This window comes from Hetaerina americana, unplaced genomic scaffold (genome assembly GCF_022747635.1).
Source record: "Hetaerina americana unplaced genomic scaffold, ioHetAmer1.1.p SCAF_3, whole genome shotgun sequence".
NCBI classification, from domain to species: Eukaryota; Metazoa; Arthropoda; class Insecta; order Odonata; family Calopterygidae; genus Hetaerina; species Hetaerina americana.
In genome coordinates, this window is record NW_027286874.1 from 2,061,344 (window position 1) to 2,076,617 (window position 15,274).

The 15,274-nt window shown below is 41.4% G+C and overlaps 1 protein-coding gene across 1 annotated transcript in view; it reads left to right on the plus strand.

The window, feature by feature from the left end:
* Positions 1-9,736, plus strand: part of LOC139691032 (hepatocyte nuclear factor 4-gamma-like) — a 28,607-nt gene extending 18,871 nt beyond the window's left edge. The window contains exons 8-9 of the mRNA XM_071588753.1: positions 289-437; positions 9,350-9,736. Of these exons, the coding sequence (XP_071444854.1) occupies positions 289-437; positions 9,350-9,736 (536 nt within the window). The remainder of the gene's footprint in view (positions 1-288; positions 438-9,349) is intronic.
* Positions 9,737-15,274: the final 5,538 nt, after the last annotated feature.

Sequence of the window (15,274 nt, forward strand, 5' to 3'; positions counted from 1 at the left end):
AAACCAGTCGACAGTTATAAATTATTTCCTGTGGAAACGCAAAGTCTTTTATTCTTACTTCGTGCTTTACAAATTGATTTCCACAAAGTATCGGCCTCAACTATCTCTTAAATGTGGAATCATGTAGATTTAAATTTTTTTTCAAAAATCCTGATCACAAATTAGCTTATAATAGAAATCGCATTTCATCAGATGCACATGACTGTGCCTCTGATGAAATGCGATTTCTTTTAGAGGGAAGAGGGATCCGCAAATGTTTAATGATTTGCTCCTTTCAAGGAGCCACAGGGGACGTCTCGCAAGTGAGCGGCAGTGGAACCGGCGGCCAATCCAGCGCCGGGGGCGGCCCCGCTAGTGGTGCGTACCACGACAACGGGGGCAGCGAACCTTCGTCGGTGTCTTCGGTGGGCGCCACGAGCCCTCCCCCCAGGCACCAGGTGAGCACCCACTCCCAAGCCAAACTAGAATAGCCTGTGTGGGGAGGAAAGCACTTTCAAACGTAAATTTCCCGGCGGAGTGACTCGTGTACGTGTTTGTATTTAGCCCATGGGAGTTGGTACGCTGCGCAAGAAAACTTGCTACTTTGGTACCAGTTCCTGGAGCAGTAATCCTGGACATTGGTGCCAACCCCTGCCCTACATTTACTAGCATGCGATGTTTCAAGAGCCGGTGCCAATGGCAAGAAACGGGTACCTCTGTGCCATTATCTATCATTACTAGTACTAGGATATTTGCCATAGGTGTTTTTCGGCATCCGGCTCTTCTCCAACGTTTTATCATCCAGCATGACTGCCTGTAAACCCAGTACCTTTTGGCTTCGCAATATAAAGTTGCAGTGCTTCAAATTAGTTGAGTAAGCCTTCTATTCAGAATTCCTCTCTTCCATCATTGTGTTAGGTATCGTTTCGAATGGCCTCAGTATAAAATCCCCAAATTTCGGATCTGTCGCCTGCCCCACATCTTTTCTTCCATTCTAATGCATTCCACCAATCACTTGAATTGTGTCGCTATGTCCACAATTAAAAAAATGATCTGGCAAATCCAAACAAATTAACATTCATCTTTACAGCCCCTATAAATATTACAAATCAAAGCGCCCCCATTTCCTCTCAAACGTTGAAAAGAACTCTCAAAAGGGCATATGGTCCCATTGAAAGTGGACGGAAAAAATCTTTACTAAAACTTTCTATTCCCTGCACCTCTCAACTTAATCATGACCTGCCGTTAATAACCATTGCGTCTGGCAATTCCCAAACCCTCCTCCTTCATCTTCACACACATTCAAACGTGACGTCACGATTCTATTCCGCTCCCGCTGCCATCAGTGCTCGCATCTCCTCCTCAGTCCAAAGATCACCCGCCCTTTCATTGCCAATAGACGGACTACTTCGGAGAGCTAAAATGACGTACATGTAGGCAACTAAAGGAAATGAATGTAGACAAAAGGTAAGAAACTTGAGAAACATGACGCGGGATGCATTACAATTCAAGGAAAGGAAAAGAAATTTTTAATGGGAGATGAAAATGACTTGAAGAGATGGAAAGAACACTCGGAACAATTGTACAATGAAAGAGGACAAGTGCGCAAAATTTGTCGAAGAGGAACAAGATGTTGATGGAGGCAGCAAAGGGAACACTGCTCTCAGATTGAAATATGAGGAATCAGCGAATTGGGAATTGCGCTTGATAAAGGCCCATCTTATCGACGTGCCAAAGAGACGATTGCACCAAGCTTCATTTAAGACGTTATTCAAATCGTCAAGATAAAAATTCATTGAGCGTAATTTTCTCCATTTCTAAAACAAAAGTAGCAGCAGATAGCATGGAAAACTTTCGAGCCATTAGTCTGATGACACCATATGCATCGAGAATCTTGACAAATATTATCTTTTTAAGTTTGGAACGTACATCGGAGGAGTAAGAATGTTGACTCAGGAAAGTTGAGCCTATCAGTGGCCAGTCAATGTATTTGTCGTTGTGAAAAATACATACTATGATGTTGACTTGAATGGATTCTTCTTATTCTGAAGGGCATAGCGATGATGTTAGTGGCAGAATGATGGGGAAAGAGTGTTTGTAAAAGAGTGCGGTTCTCAGGCAACATTGAAAACCAGACGGATGTAATCTATTTAGAACTCGGGAGTTTAGGAAGCATGAAGAAGAAAGGCGTGCTGCAAGGATGTGCATCTGCAGCAGGCGTCGAAGGGAAGGAATATCGGAGGTAATCCCGAAGAGGTTAGCCGAAAGAGAGGATGTGGGTTTGGAGAAGGATGGAGAAGATGAACTGGATAGAATGGAAAACAAACGAGGAAGTGCTAGGCATGGTAGGGGGGATAAGACTTGGGAGAAATCCAAGGGAGGCAGGGAAGATGGATGTAGGGAGTTGTGATTGGCGATGGGTATTGAAGACTGTGATAAAAGTAAGGATGTTAGGTAAACAAGGAAGGGGTTGGAATACTCGTAGGATAGGGATGTTAGATGGAATGAAGGCAGGAAGGAAGTATCAGGAAAATAAGGGTAACTAGTTGTAATGTTGGGTGTCAGATTGTGTCTTGTTAGATGAGGCTAAGAAATGTAGCTGTGGTTGGTTTGTGTCCTTTCAAACCCTACATTAAACGGTAGGAAAATGGAAAATAATATTGCCAATGCATGTGATTTCCATTAGCTCTATTATATCCACGATTTTCTGCCAGTTTAATATTCTGGGAGCAACAATTTTAAATCGAATGTCTTTTGGGCATTGAATGGATTTTTTACGCTATTGCATACGTTTGCTGATTATTATATCGAGTGTATTTTTCTAATACCTGTATCATAGAAAGTGTGGTATCATTGTATGATCTTTCACTCCAAAAGCCTCGCAGTTCAGATTTCAGACAAATTTCTGATTTCCGAGTACATAGTTTTTATTAGAAATTTAGGAGTCATTTGGAACAATTTTATCCTTCCTCAAGTTATAAAATGATTTGCTTGTCTTCATATTTTCAAATAATGCTATCCCTATGTTAGTACAACATTCTTCTGGGCTTAGAAGAGAGAACTTTTATTTTCGTAAAGAGCTTTTTTCATTATTTGTATAAATGATTTTTGCAAATCTCGTTCCCCATATTTCACTATTAATTACTTATGTTCGTCGATTCCCCTCCCAATTCACTGAAACTTTGGCGTGGTGGTAGGTTCTGTGCGTTCTGATGACCCCTAGAGCTGTGCTTGAGTGAGCCATGATAGTTTTTCCTGGCAGTGTCACCCATGCCAGACAGGTCGAAGGGTAGGAGCCGTACGAAATGCGTCATTTCCTCGGTGCGACGGCAGCGTAGGCGTCAGACCCCGTTTGATTGATAGTGTATCGTTAAAAACAATATTGAGGAAGGCAACGGAAACCTGCCTCTGTTACTTATCCCTTGAATGTTATGCCATGATGGGCACTGTAGAGAAAATGATCCTTGGCAATCAAGGGCTCGGCCCAATCGGTCCTGTTTTGTGCCCGACAGCGGGGAAGGCAAGGCTTCCGCGGTCACCATCACAAAAAACCTTTGCAAATGAAAACTGCTGATAGCAGCAACACAGAAAACACAGAAAAAGAATGAACCAGTTAGAAATGGGAGCAACTCAGAACACGGAGACAAGGACCGAATTAGTTGGAATAGGGGCTTGGAATGCTAGGACGATGTTAACGACAGGGAAATAAAGAAATATAAAGCGAGAGATGGAGAGAGGAAATAAAGCTGCTTTACGGCTGTGGAAGGTGGGATGGAAGAATAATGGGTGACAGTTGTAGAGTACAATATAAAGCGGAGGGAAATAGGGCCTGTGAGTGTTACAATTGTAACGTCGTCTCCAATAGCATAGAAGAAAATAGTAGGAAGAAGCGTAGTTAACATAGAGCTGGTTGACGGTTGAGATGATAGGAGCTTATCAGTACTCGTAAAAGCCTAACCGACGAACTTGGTCATTGTTCAAGTCTACATGCCAACAAGCAACCGTAGGGAGGAAGAATTTGATAGGGCACACGATCAGTTACCGGAAGAAATAATTGTTTGATCTCCTGTAAGGAAGTGTATGATTGTAAGAAATTGAGACAGGTACCTTAGAAGAAAATTGGGAGCATACCAAAAAGAGATATCGAAAACCGCATGCGAAATAATGGGAACAGTAACCAGGGAATGTATAAATCATTGATAATGGACGAGATGATTATAAAGGTAGTTGAGAGAAAGAACGGAAGAATATGGAAGCAAAGTTTAGTAGGTGAGTGTGCAAAGTGTTTAAAAATAAACTGAATCTAATGCTAAGTTCAACGGCGCCAGAAATCACGCATGAGGCCTGTTTGTTTCCTGGTACGGCCTATGGTTTCCCAGGAAGTTCTGGTACCCAAAAAATCACTCAGCTCGGGTGAAGCTGAGGGTGCCCCGAGAGGTGTACCCGGGAATCGAACCCGGGCCCTCCGGCTAGATGTCTAGTGCTCTACCAATTGCACTATCACATTTCCTCCCGATCAAATATCAATCAAGAATATTTTTAATCAATAAAGTGGAACTATTCGGTAAAGAGTCATGACGCCAACAAGCTTAGGCATTTGAAGAGAATGTAACGTAGATGGGGATAGCTTAGGTCGAGGCATACCTGATGGTGAGATAGAAAATAATTAAGGGAATTTAAAGAAAATAAGACATTGGGGGTAGACAACATTCCCGCGGAACTACTTAAAAGATTAAGAAAAAGTGGGAGGAAGAGCTTTCTACTTGGACTAATTCGTAGCATTTATGAGGAAGAGATTTGGCAGGAGTATTTTGTCAGTCCAGTGTCAGTTCTTATCCCAAATAAATAAAAGGCATCCATATGTGAATACAGAACAGTAGGTTTGATTTCGCGTGCAGTTAATATGGTTCATAGGATCGGTCTTTTTTGTCTCGGAAACTTGGTCGTTGAAGCAAGTGATAGGCGTAGGTGGAAGGTTTTTGAAATACACGTATGGGTGTGAAAGAGGATGCGAAAGGTGAAATGGAAGGAAAGGCAAATAAACGGGGAAGCACTAGTCATGGTGTGGAAGGATAAGGGAATGTTGGGAGAAATGCAATGGCGGCAGGATACATGGATTTTGATTGGCAATTGGGCGTTGATGACTGTGATAAAAGGGGATCATGTTAGGCAAACGAATGAGTGGTAGGAATGCGTGTAGAAGAGTAATGTCGGACGGAATGAAGAAGGAGGCATACGGAATTGAAGGTTTTATGGTAAAGTGGGATGTCAGGTTGTGTTTTTAGTTGAGGAGGCAAAGAAATGTATCTTTGTACCGTTGTAGAGTCTATGCCCAGCCAAAATCCAACCTTAAATGGTAGAACACCAATAATAATTCATATACATATGCTTTGGGCTTTTCAATTCATCAAGTGTCTTACAACCTTCTCAACTTCTTGAAAAAAATATCACATCCTGCATTTTTTCCTTGGTTTAGGTCATTGGTTTATGGTAGACTGGCATATTTTTATTGAAATTTGTGCTTGAAAATGTTGTCTATCCGTTTTTATTTGCTTGCGTAAAATTGTACCATGATTTCCCATTGATCATCAATCACATTCTTGTGAAGCGCTGTTTTTTTTCTCCCTGTCATAGGCTTGCATTCTCCTACTCCTTATGAAGTCGATATCTTCTTATGGCTGGCATCTACGCTTAAGGAAATAATCCTTTCTAATGGATAGTTGATAATTTTCTATTTGGTCTTTGCATCCCACTTTAAACGGGATTGCTAATCCTCTTTGATCCTTTGCGTATGGACATGTGCATATCCATTATCTTGCCTGTTTATGTCTCTTGGGGCACACATTTGTCTAATTATTCACCATTAGTTGGTGTTTATAACCACCAAACACATATATCACCCAAAAGGATAACCATCTTTTTTTTGCAACCACCAGCTAATGGCCACGCGTCGATTCTCAATTTATTATATTCAATTTTCGATTCCTATTTCCTGTTTGGTTCATTATCTTTACTGCTTGGAGAAATATGCTATGGCTATTTGTTCAATATTTAAAGATCTTGAACTGTAAAAATGATGCAATACTAGGGTAATTGGGATGTGATATCCCAATAGGTAGAGCGCTGGGCTAATGAGTGGAGGAATCGGGTTTGATTCCGGGTGTCGCCTCTGGGCACTCTAAGCTTCACCCAAACTGCCCGAACAGAGTGATTTTTCGGGTAACAGAACTTTCTGGGAAACCTCAGGCAGTATAGGGAAAGGAACTGTCCAGATGTGTGAATTTCACGCACCGTTGGGGTTGGTAATAAGTGGGTTCTACCAAAACCTATCGAACAAATGAGTTTCGTCCCTGGATTTGATACTAAATTGCAAGGATATATTGCAATTTTTTATTCCATCTATTGAAATTGTTTTCCGACCCTTAAATGCACAAAGCGTTGATATATCTGCCATATTATATAATTAGATATAATATTCCTGACAATGACTTTCCGCTGAAACGCTTTTTCCTAGGCAAGTAATTCGACTAGAATAGAAACAGAGTAAAAATTGGTTAAGGCATTTGCATAGATAATTAATACTTAGGAGAGGAAGTTTTGGAAGACTTAGAGGGAGGGAGGGGGGTAAGCCGTGCAAATTTTATTATTGTAATATCGTAGCGAGTTTCTATCTAAAAATTGGTTTTCGCTGATGGTCGATTGAGAATCATTTTTAATTCTGTTTTTAAGTAGAACTGCTTATAGTCATTCTTTCGGCAAATTTCCGGTAGGTGTATATATTTTAAATTGGTTTCTTAGGACTGTTCTCTGTTCTGCTTCGAGCTACATACATTAGGGTGTGGCTTCAATATTTCGTGTAAATCAACGTCCCGGGTTATTTGATTGACGGGAATCTTGCAGATTCTAAATGGCTTCCTAGAAATGTTAACCAAAAACACCTTCTGCTAATTTTACAGCTCATATCTCGACATCACTTGTTGAAAATCTCTACGCTTTTATTCTTAAATTTAAATGGAGCGAAAGCAAGGGAACCCTTTCGCGAGGTCACTATTTCCCATGACTTTTCGTTTCGTATTTTACCACTTTTAATGGTCCTTAACTATCGTTTATAATTCAATCATTTTCAGGAGTAAATAAATGAATACCAGCTTTACAATTTCCACTGGACTTTTTATTTTTCATGACCATGGTGTCGCTGCAATATGGATCCTCAGGTACAGTGGAAATTGCACAGTTAGTCTTCATTAATTTACCATGAAACACTTCCACCAAGTAACGCCTGAAACAGTGTCAGGAGTGTAAAGATCACGTTTCTGTATCTTTTTATTCGAAAATGACGTATAACCTGCCATTGCACTGTTTCATTGAGTGGGACCAGCAATTGCATTCATTAGAAACTGCATAGATTATCCAAAATAAGTGTTAGATTTGGCATGGCGTCGATATCCCATACAAATTGCCCCTTGGAGCATTTCATCAGGATGGCATAGATAAATAGTCGTCTTTATTTCGGGGAGAGATCGAGACTATGAAGTCTCTTCTACCACCTAACCCCTCGTCACACATTTACTAGATTAACCTCACCGATAAATTTCACGAATTATACATAAATAGCCATAAAATTACTATAGACTATACCTTAGGACTAACATGCAGCAAAACAACACATTAGGTGCCTAGTGTAGTAGATACCTATAACACAGTATCTATTACATACACACATGCAATGCATACACACATACAATACATACACATACCAATACATGCCAGCAATACTTGTTAAGCAATGTTCCTGGTTATAAATACAAAGACCAATGCAATGTATGATGCTCCTGCGAAAGGAAAAGGAAGGATCTCGAAGTCTGCTTATAGCTGGATTCTTACTGGTTGGTTTGCTGTGAAATTAGTGATTTATGAAGTGCGCGCTTGGATGATGGGAGAGAAGGTGCATTCGTTAGGGCGAATGATAGCTCATTCAACTGCCGATATGCTGTGACTGCAAATTACTGGTTGTATGTAGTTGTTCTGCGATCAAGGATGACGAGTTAATAATTATATTTGGTTCAACAATTTCAGAGCGTAAAAATCATTCGTCTTGACTGGGACTCGAACCCAGATCCCTCAATATCCGGTCGAGTGCTTTAGCCACTTAAGCTACCGAGGCGTCCTCTTAAACTCTGAAATTTTGGGGCTTTTAAAGGAACTAGATGTTATGACGAAATACCGTACATACAATGTCACATGTATTCGTAGTCGTGCGCGAGGCGCCACTGTCCACGAGGTTAAAGCCAACTTTAAACACGTATGGTGTTTTTCCCTTTGACAAATTCCAAAGAAACTGCGGGAGATGCCGCAGCAGTAACTTTTAACGGAGTCATCCGCTAATGTGCATTTTAATGCAACAATTTCAGAGCGTAAAAATCATTCGTCTTGACTGGGACTCGAACCCAGATCCCTCAATATCCGGTCGAGTGCTTTAGCCACGTAAGCTACCGAGGCGTCCTCTTAAACTCTGAAATTTTGGGGCTTTTAAAGGAACTAGATCCATACGTGTTTAAAGTTGGCTTTAACCTCGTGGACAGTGGCGCCTCGCGCACGACTACGAATACATGTGACATTGTATGTACGGTATTTCGTCATAACATCTAGTTCCTTTAAAAGCCCCAAAATTTCAGAGTTTAAGAGGACGCCTCGGTAGCTTAAGTGGCTAAAGCACTCGACCGGATATTGAGGGATCTGGGTTCGAGTCCCAGTCAAGACGAATGATTTTTACGCTCTGAAATTGTTGCATTAAAATGCACATTAGCGGATGACTCCGTTAAAAGTTACTGTTGCGGCATCTCCCGCAGTTTCTTTGGAATTATATTTGGTATTTAGTTTATGTATTCTATCAAGGCTATTGAAGTCATTGGCAAAATACTGGGGGGGTTTAATGATTTAGTATTTGATAGAGTAAGGGCAGCATGCTGAGTTTCCTGTGAGATTCCAGAAATAGCAGGTTTAGTTTTTTTTAAATATTTTGTAATGTGATCTACAATTTTCAAATTGTTAATGAAGCGTACGCATGAGTTAAATGCCCTTTGGACTTTTACAGAAAACTTGTTTGAAAGGTACGCCACGTCACCATACTTGATATGCTATGTCACTATAATCAAAGCGAGGAATAAAGAGAGAGGGAATGATATGCTTTCTCAATGTGATGGGCATAACATACAGATATTTCCTAATGGAGTGGAGGGATTCCTTGAGAGAGAGAGAGAGATCACATTAGGGGTGATATCACGGGGCACCTTCTTGTGGTTATTTTCGTTTCGTGGTGACCCGTATATGCCATTCGCCCCCCCTCACCCTCCCTAATCCGTCGTTTCAGGTGGGTGGGTCCCCCGTGCAGCATGTGCACAGCAACGGCCACGTGCAGCTACCGGTGCAGCAGCATCACGCGGGCGGAGGAGGCGTGCACATCCACCAGCCCCTGTGCAACGGGTTGGACCCCTCGGGGCCGCCGTCGCCCGGGGCGGCGCTGCCGGGCTCGGGCGGGGCGCAGTCCCTGGGCGTGGTCATCCTCCGCGACTACAGGGCCGGTCCGCACTCGCCCCTCGTGGCCCACCACCACCAACGGGGAGGGGGCTGCGTGGTGGAGGTCGTCAGCGACTGCGGCGCCGAGGTGGAGCTGGAGGAGGGGGTGGCCGGAGGCCGGGGGCCTGCCGACGCCTTCACCCTGGCCTCCTTCAAGCAGGAACCCGACAACTCCTTCTGATCGCCCACCACCCCCAACCCATCCCACCCCCGCCCGCCAATGGGAACGGGAGCTCCCATGTGCTCCAAAGTTTCTGGATGCCATCCACTCTATGCCATACACTCGCATCCCTCCTTCGGCCGGTTCAAGCGGAAGCAAAGAGGGTTAAACCTTTCGACATCCATCGATTGTGGAGTAATCGCTTGTGGCGTGCAGCTTTGAAAGGCTATCCAAATTCTGGGAAATTTCAGACAACTCTATCCGATTTTTTGAATATTTCCCTAAGATCGATCGGTGCTTGTGGGATGTTTCCTTTTCCTATCGGTCGTGGAAGCACCGGCTGGATGCTGAAGAGATTGATGCTCGCGCTGTGGACTTCTGGGCCGTTGAGGAAGGAGGTGACCCCTTCGAGTGCCGTGTAGCGGAAAGGTCGTCCGGAGCCTTGGTTTGCCTCCGGTGGGGGTGGAACGGGACGTGGGGTTGGAAGAGATTGGGGGTCAACCGTGGTGCTCTACTTGTCTGGTATCCCTCGGGGGAGCAGCGAAGCAGATGTCAGCGATTGGATTAGTGTTGAAGTGTTTTCATCGGACGTCTCCGAAGCCTCGGTGTGGATGGAGGTCAGCTCAAAAAGTTCATACTCAACTCTGCAGAGGAACAAGTGGAGGATCTTGTGGCTGTGATTTCATTTGTACTTACCATCCAAGCAACTGTACCATTTTTCCGTTTCTTGTGTCACAGAACTTATCAATTGTTTTATAATAATTATGTGATTTTCACTGAAATTCAGAATATATTTCCGTGCATGAACATCTTCATTCATCGATTGATTATGCATTAATGTCAGAATTAATTAATTCAATGAGACTCGGAGAAGAATTGACATCTTATCGGGTGTGTGGCTCTAAATATTGAGAGATATGCTGGATATTGTAGCTGGTTATCGCTTGATCTTTCGGAAAATTTTTAAACAGTTTAACAGTGCATAGAGATGCTTCCTGTTTTTTTTAAACCTTAATTTCCAAATATTTTCATTTACCTTACAAAACATAATATGAGCTAGTCAGAGGTACTGTACAAATATTCATAGACTATGAAATGTGTTTAATAGATGTTTAATTTTGCTTTAAAGGATACTAATTTAATTTTCAGTTGACTGATTTCTTGATGAGCGGTCCATTTCTTGCCTTCAGAAACAAGGGTGTAGATTAGTTAGTTCTCTTGGGAGTAATCTTTGGGTAAGAGCTCTAATACCTTCTTAATTTAACTCAGCGATGACATATTCATGATGCATATATTGGATAAGAACTTTATAATGAAACTTTCGAATTAAAATATTCACAAGTATATGTAAATTATTATGTATATATATTTTTTGTTATTGCCATTGATGGGTGACGTAAAAAATAGTGTCATTTCTAATGTATGTATTTTTTTACTCTTTTAAAATTTGAATGATAAATTCCAGGAAAGACTTCTGAGAGTAAGACTGAAAGATTTCTGAGCCCATGTCCCGTCCAGCCTAAACTCTGTTTTACCCTGCCTTATTTTTTAAATTTATTTTTGCGAACCTTCCGTCTTAATGTTGTCCAAAAACCCTGCCTCCTTCTTCAAGTTAGACTGCATCAAGCAGTCTTACTTGAAGAAGGACTCGGAGAAGGACGAAAGCTTAAACAATCTACAATGTCAGTGTCCTTTTAAGTATTACTATTTTATTTGTGTTCTATTGTGCCCGTCCAAATACTATACTGCTCATGTGAGTGTTTCTATATCATCGATATATATATATAATTATATTTTTAATTATATATATAATTATATATATATAATTATATATATATATATATATATATATATATATATATATATATATATATATATATATATATTTTCGAAATTGAACGCTCTTCGGCGACGCACAAATATATGAAAACACAGATGTAGATTTTTAAAACATAGAAACACAAAGAAAGGACACTCAGATATGTAGTTTTGACGTTTCGACGGCTCGACCGTCGTCATCAGAATGGCGTTCTCGGGGAAGACCGGAGAGGACATATGCGGGGCCAGGGGGGAGGGAAGGAGACGTTAGGGACAAATAGGAAATGAACAAGGAGGTGGGAGGGGATACGTAGGCAGCTATTGGATGCATTCAGTGGGCTTGGTTCAGACAGGGGGGTTTAAATGACTGGGAAACCCAGATATGCGCCATCTCACGGGTTCTCACCTCTATGATATTTGTAGATTTGGGAAGGGTTTCAATCACCGAAACGGAGATGCAGTCATCAAAAGATTGGTTGTGGGGAGCGTGTGTGTATATAAACATATATATATATATATATATATATATATATATATATATATATATATATATATATAGTATATATATATATATACGGTAATCTACCAGTTAAGGTAGATTTTTGGATGGCTACAACTATCAAATAAATATGCTGTGGCTTATAACAAAACAAAATCCAGCAACCTACTCTTAATCAGGTCCCTCTTCATCTCTGAGCACTTCCTTCCTCCCTTCATCCCGTCCAACATCCCTATCCTGTTCCTGCCTTATCCTCGTTTGCCTAACACTCTCCCCTCTATTACAGTTTCAACATTCCACTGGCGATACGCCCTTCATCCCATCCCAATACGCCCTTCATCCATTTTTGCTGCCTCCTTAGGATTTCTCCCAACAAACCCCTCTCCTCGCCCACCATACCAAGTATTTCCTCATTTGTTTTCCTTTCGGTCCATTTCACCGTCTACATTCTTCTCCACACTCACATTTCAAAAGCCTCCAGTCTACGTCTATCATCCTGCTTCAATGATCACGTTTCCGCGCCGTACATAGCTACGCTCCATATCCAAGTTTTTACGAGTATTTTCTTAATATCCTTACTCAACGTCCCTGTCATCAATTTCCTCCTACTTGCGAAAGCTTCTTTGCCTAGCGCAATTCTTCTCCTTACGTCCCTACTACTTTGACCGTGTTGGTCCAAAACACTTCCGATATACGTAAACTGTTCTACCTCTCCCCTTCCTAAACCCAAACTGATCATCCCCTAAGTAATCATTTGCCCTACTCTCTATCCTTTTGTTTATGATCCTGAGAACAACTTTAGCTGCGTGGGATATCAAACTAATTGTCCTGTAGTCCTCTCATTACGTAGCCTTTACCTTTTTCGGAATAGGAACTAAAACTGATCTCACAAAGACTTCCGGCCAGATTCCTTCCTCATAGATACTACGAATCAGCCCATATAGCTTCTCCCTTCACATTTTCCTAAACATTTCAGTAGTTCCGCAGGAATGTTATCCACTCACACGGCCTTGTTTAGTTTCTTTTCCTTAAATGCCCTTTCTATCTCATCGTCGAGTATGTCTGGACCTAAGCCATCTTAATCTACCTCATGTTCCTTTTCTATGTCTAACCTTGTTGGTCTAAGATCTTTACCATACAGTGCTTCTATATATGCCTTTCATCTTTCTTGGAATTTTTCTGTGTCAACTATTATCTTACCCGCCTTATCTCTAACTATTAGCACAGGTCTTCCCTTCTTACTTCCCGATAGTGGTTTAACCTTACTGTTTAGGGGACCAAAAAATATGTATATATATGTTTATATATATATATATATATATATATATATATATATATATATATATGTATATATACATTATATATATGTATATATATATATATACATTATATATATGTATGTATATATATATATATATATATATATATATATAGTATATATATATATATATATATATATATATACTCTGTCCAATAAATACGCGAACTGAGGCCATAAACACTTTATTTTGCTAAATTTAGTCTTCATCGATTTGTCCCTTTCAAAAGTACTCTCCATTGGTTGCCATGTACTTACTTATTCCATCTTCTTTTCCACATTTTAAAGCACCCTTGGAAGTCCTCGGCAGTTAGGCTTTTTAGTTTTCTCATCGTTTCTTGCTTTATTGTTTCCACATCTTGCAAGTGATGTCCCCGCATCACATTTTTGCATTTTGGAAATAGTAAAAAGTCGGAGGGGGCGAGATCTGGCAAATGAGGAGGATGATCAAGGATGGTGATTGAATTTTTTTGCCAGAAACTGGCGAGCAATCAATGCTGAATGTGCAGGTGCATAGTCATGGTGAAGGATCCATCCATCATGTCCGTCAAAAATAGTGTGCACTGTTGATTTTCCTAAATTTAGTTCATCAGCTATCATTCGGATAGTTTTCCGACAATCGGTATGGACAAGGGACCTCACACGGCCAATGTTGTCGTCAACGCAGGCGGTTGAAGATCGTCCCGGCCTTGCATCTTCCGTGACATCTTTTCGGTCATCTTTAAAACGCTTAATCCACTTGAAAACGGATGTTTTCCTCAGAGCATTATCCCCGTAAACAGCAATCAACATTTTAGTAATATCTTGATTAATTTTACCGCGCTTCACCAAAAACTTGATGTTGATTCGTTTCACCGTGATTCCGTCAATTTTCATTTGCGACAAACAGTAAAAACAAGTGCAGCATAAGCTAACATGACTGGCACCATAAACACAGCTCGACGATTCGCCAAGCAAGGACGGCTCATTGGGTCTCGGGCAACTAGGCAACTAGAGCCGCTAGTAGCCGGGGCGGGACCGCCTCTCCGCTCCTCACCGGGAACGGCTTTCTGATAATGACGGCCGAGCCGTCGAAACGTCAAAACTACGTATGTGAGTGTCCTTTCTTTGTGTTTCAATGTTTTTGAAAATCTATCAGTGTTTTCATGTATTTGTTCGCCAGCGAAGAGAGTTCTATTTCGAAGATATTTATATTTTTGGCTGATATAGCCGGTAAACTTTTTATTCGCCTTCATCGTGTCATCTGCCCCTGTTTGTCTGCCGGCGCATCGTATCTCCGTGAGTGCTCTGTTCTCTTTCATTCACCACTGTTTCCTTTTTTTCCTCAGCTCAAAATAATTTCTTGCCTTTTCAATGAGTTACCCCAACCACTTCCAATATTGGATGCGCCAATTCCGCATACATGCACATAAAGTAGCACAATTTGCTAGCCATTCCGAGTTCCTCACCTCATGTTTATCGCTAGGTATCATACCCAATGGTTTTGTAATCAAATGACCCCTTTCTGGTATCCCACCTAGCCTTCACCCGCCCGTATAAACCTTCATACTCCAACATTCACGCGAACTCACGCGTGATGTTCTATCTCACTACTCCATCCCCCCCGTGTATTTTCTTCCGCCCAGCCCTCTCAGCTAGTACATGGGGCGGTGCATTGTATTCTATCTAGACTCCACCCAAGCTGTGTGATTTTTTCGGACCAAATTCTACCCGATTGCTTCGGGGCATTACAAGAAAAAGTATTCATGCCTTATCCTTTGGAATATTTAAATACCCAACTGAGAACTTTCTGCAAAAGTCGAAATGAAGGAAAATATGATACTTTCCTCTGCTGACCTTGATATTGACCAGCCAACCCCTAAAAACCTCCCCCCCCCCGTATTCTCCCGTGTTCTTCTTTCCGCCCAGCCTTCTCAGCTATGGA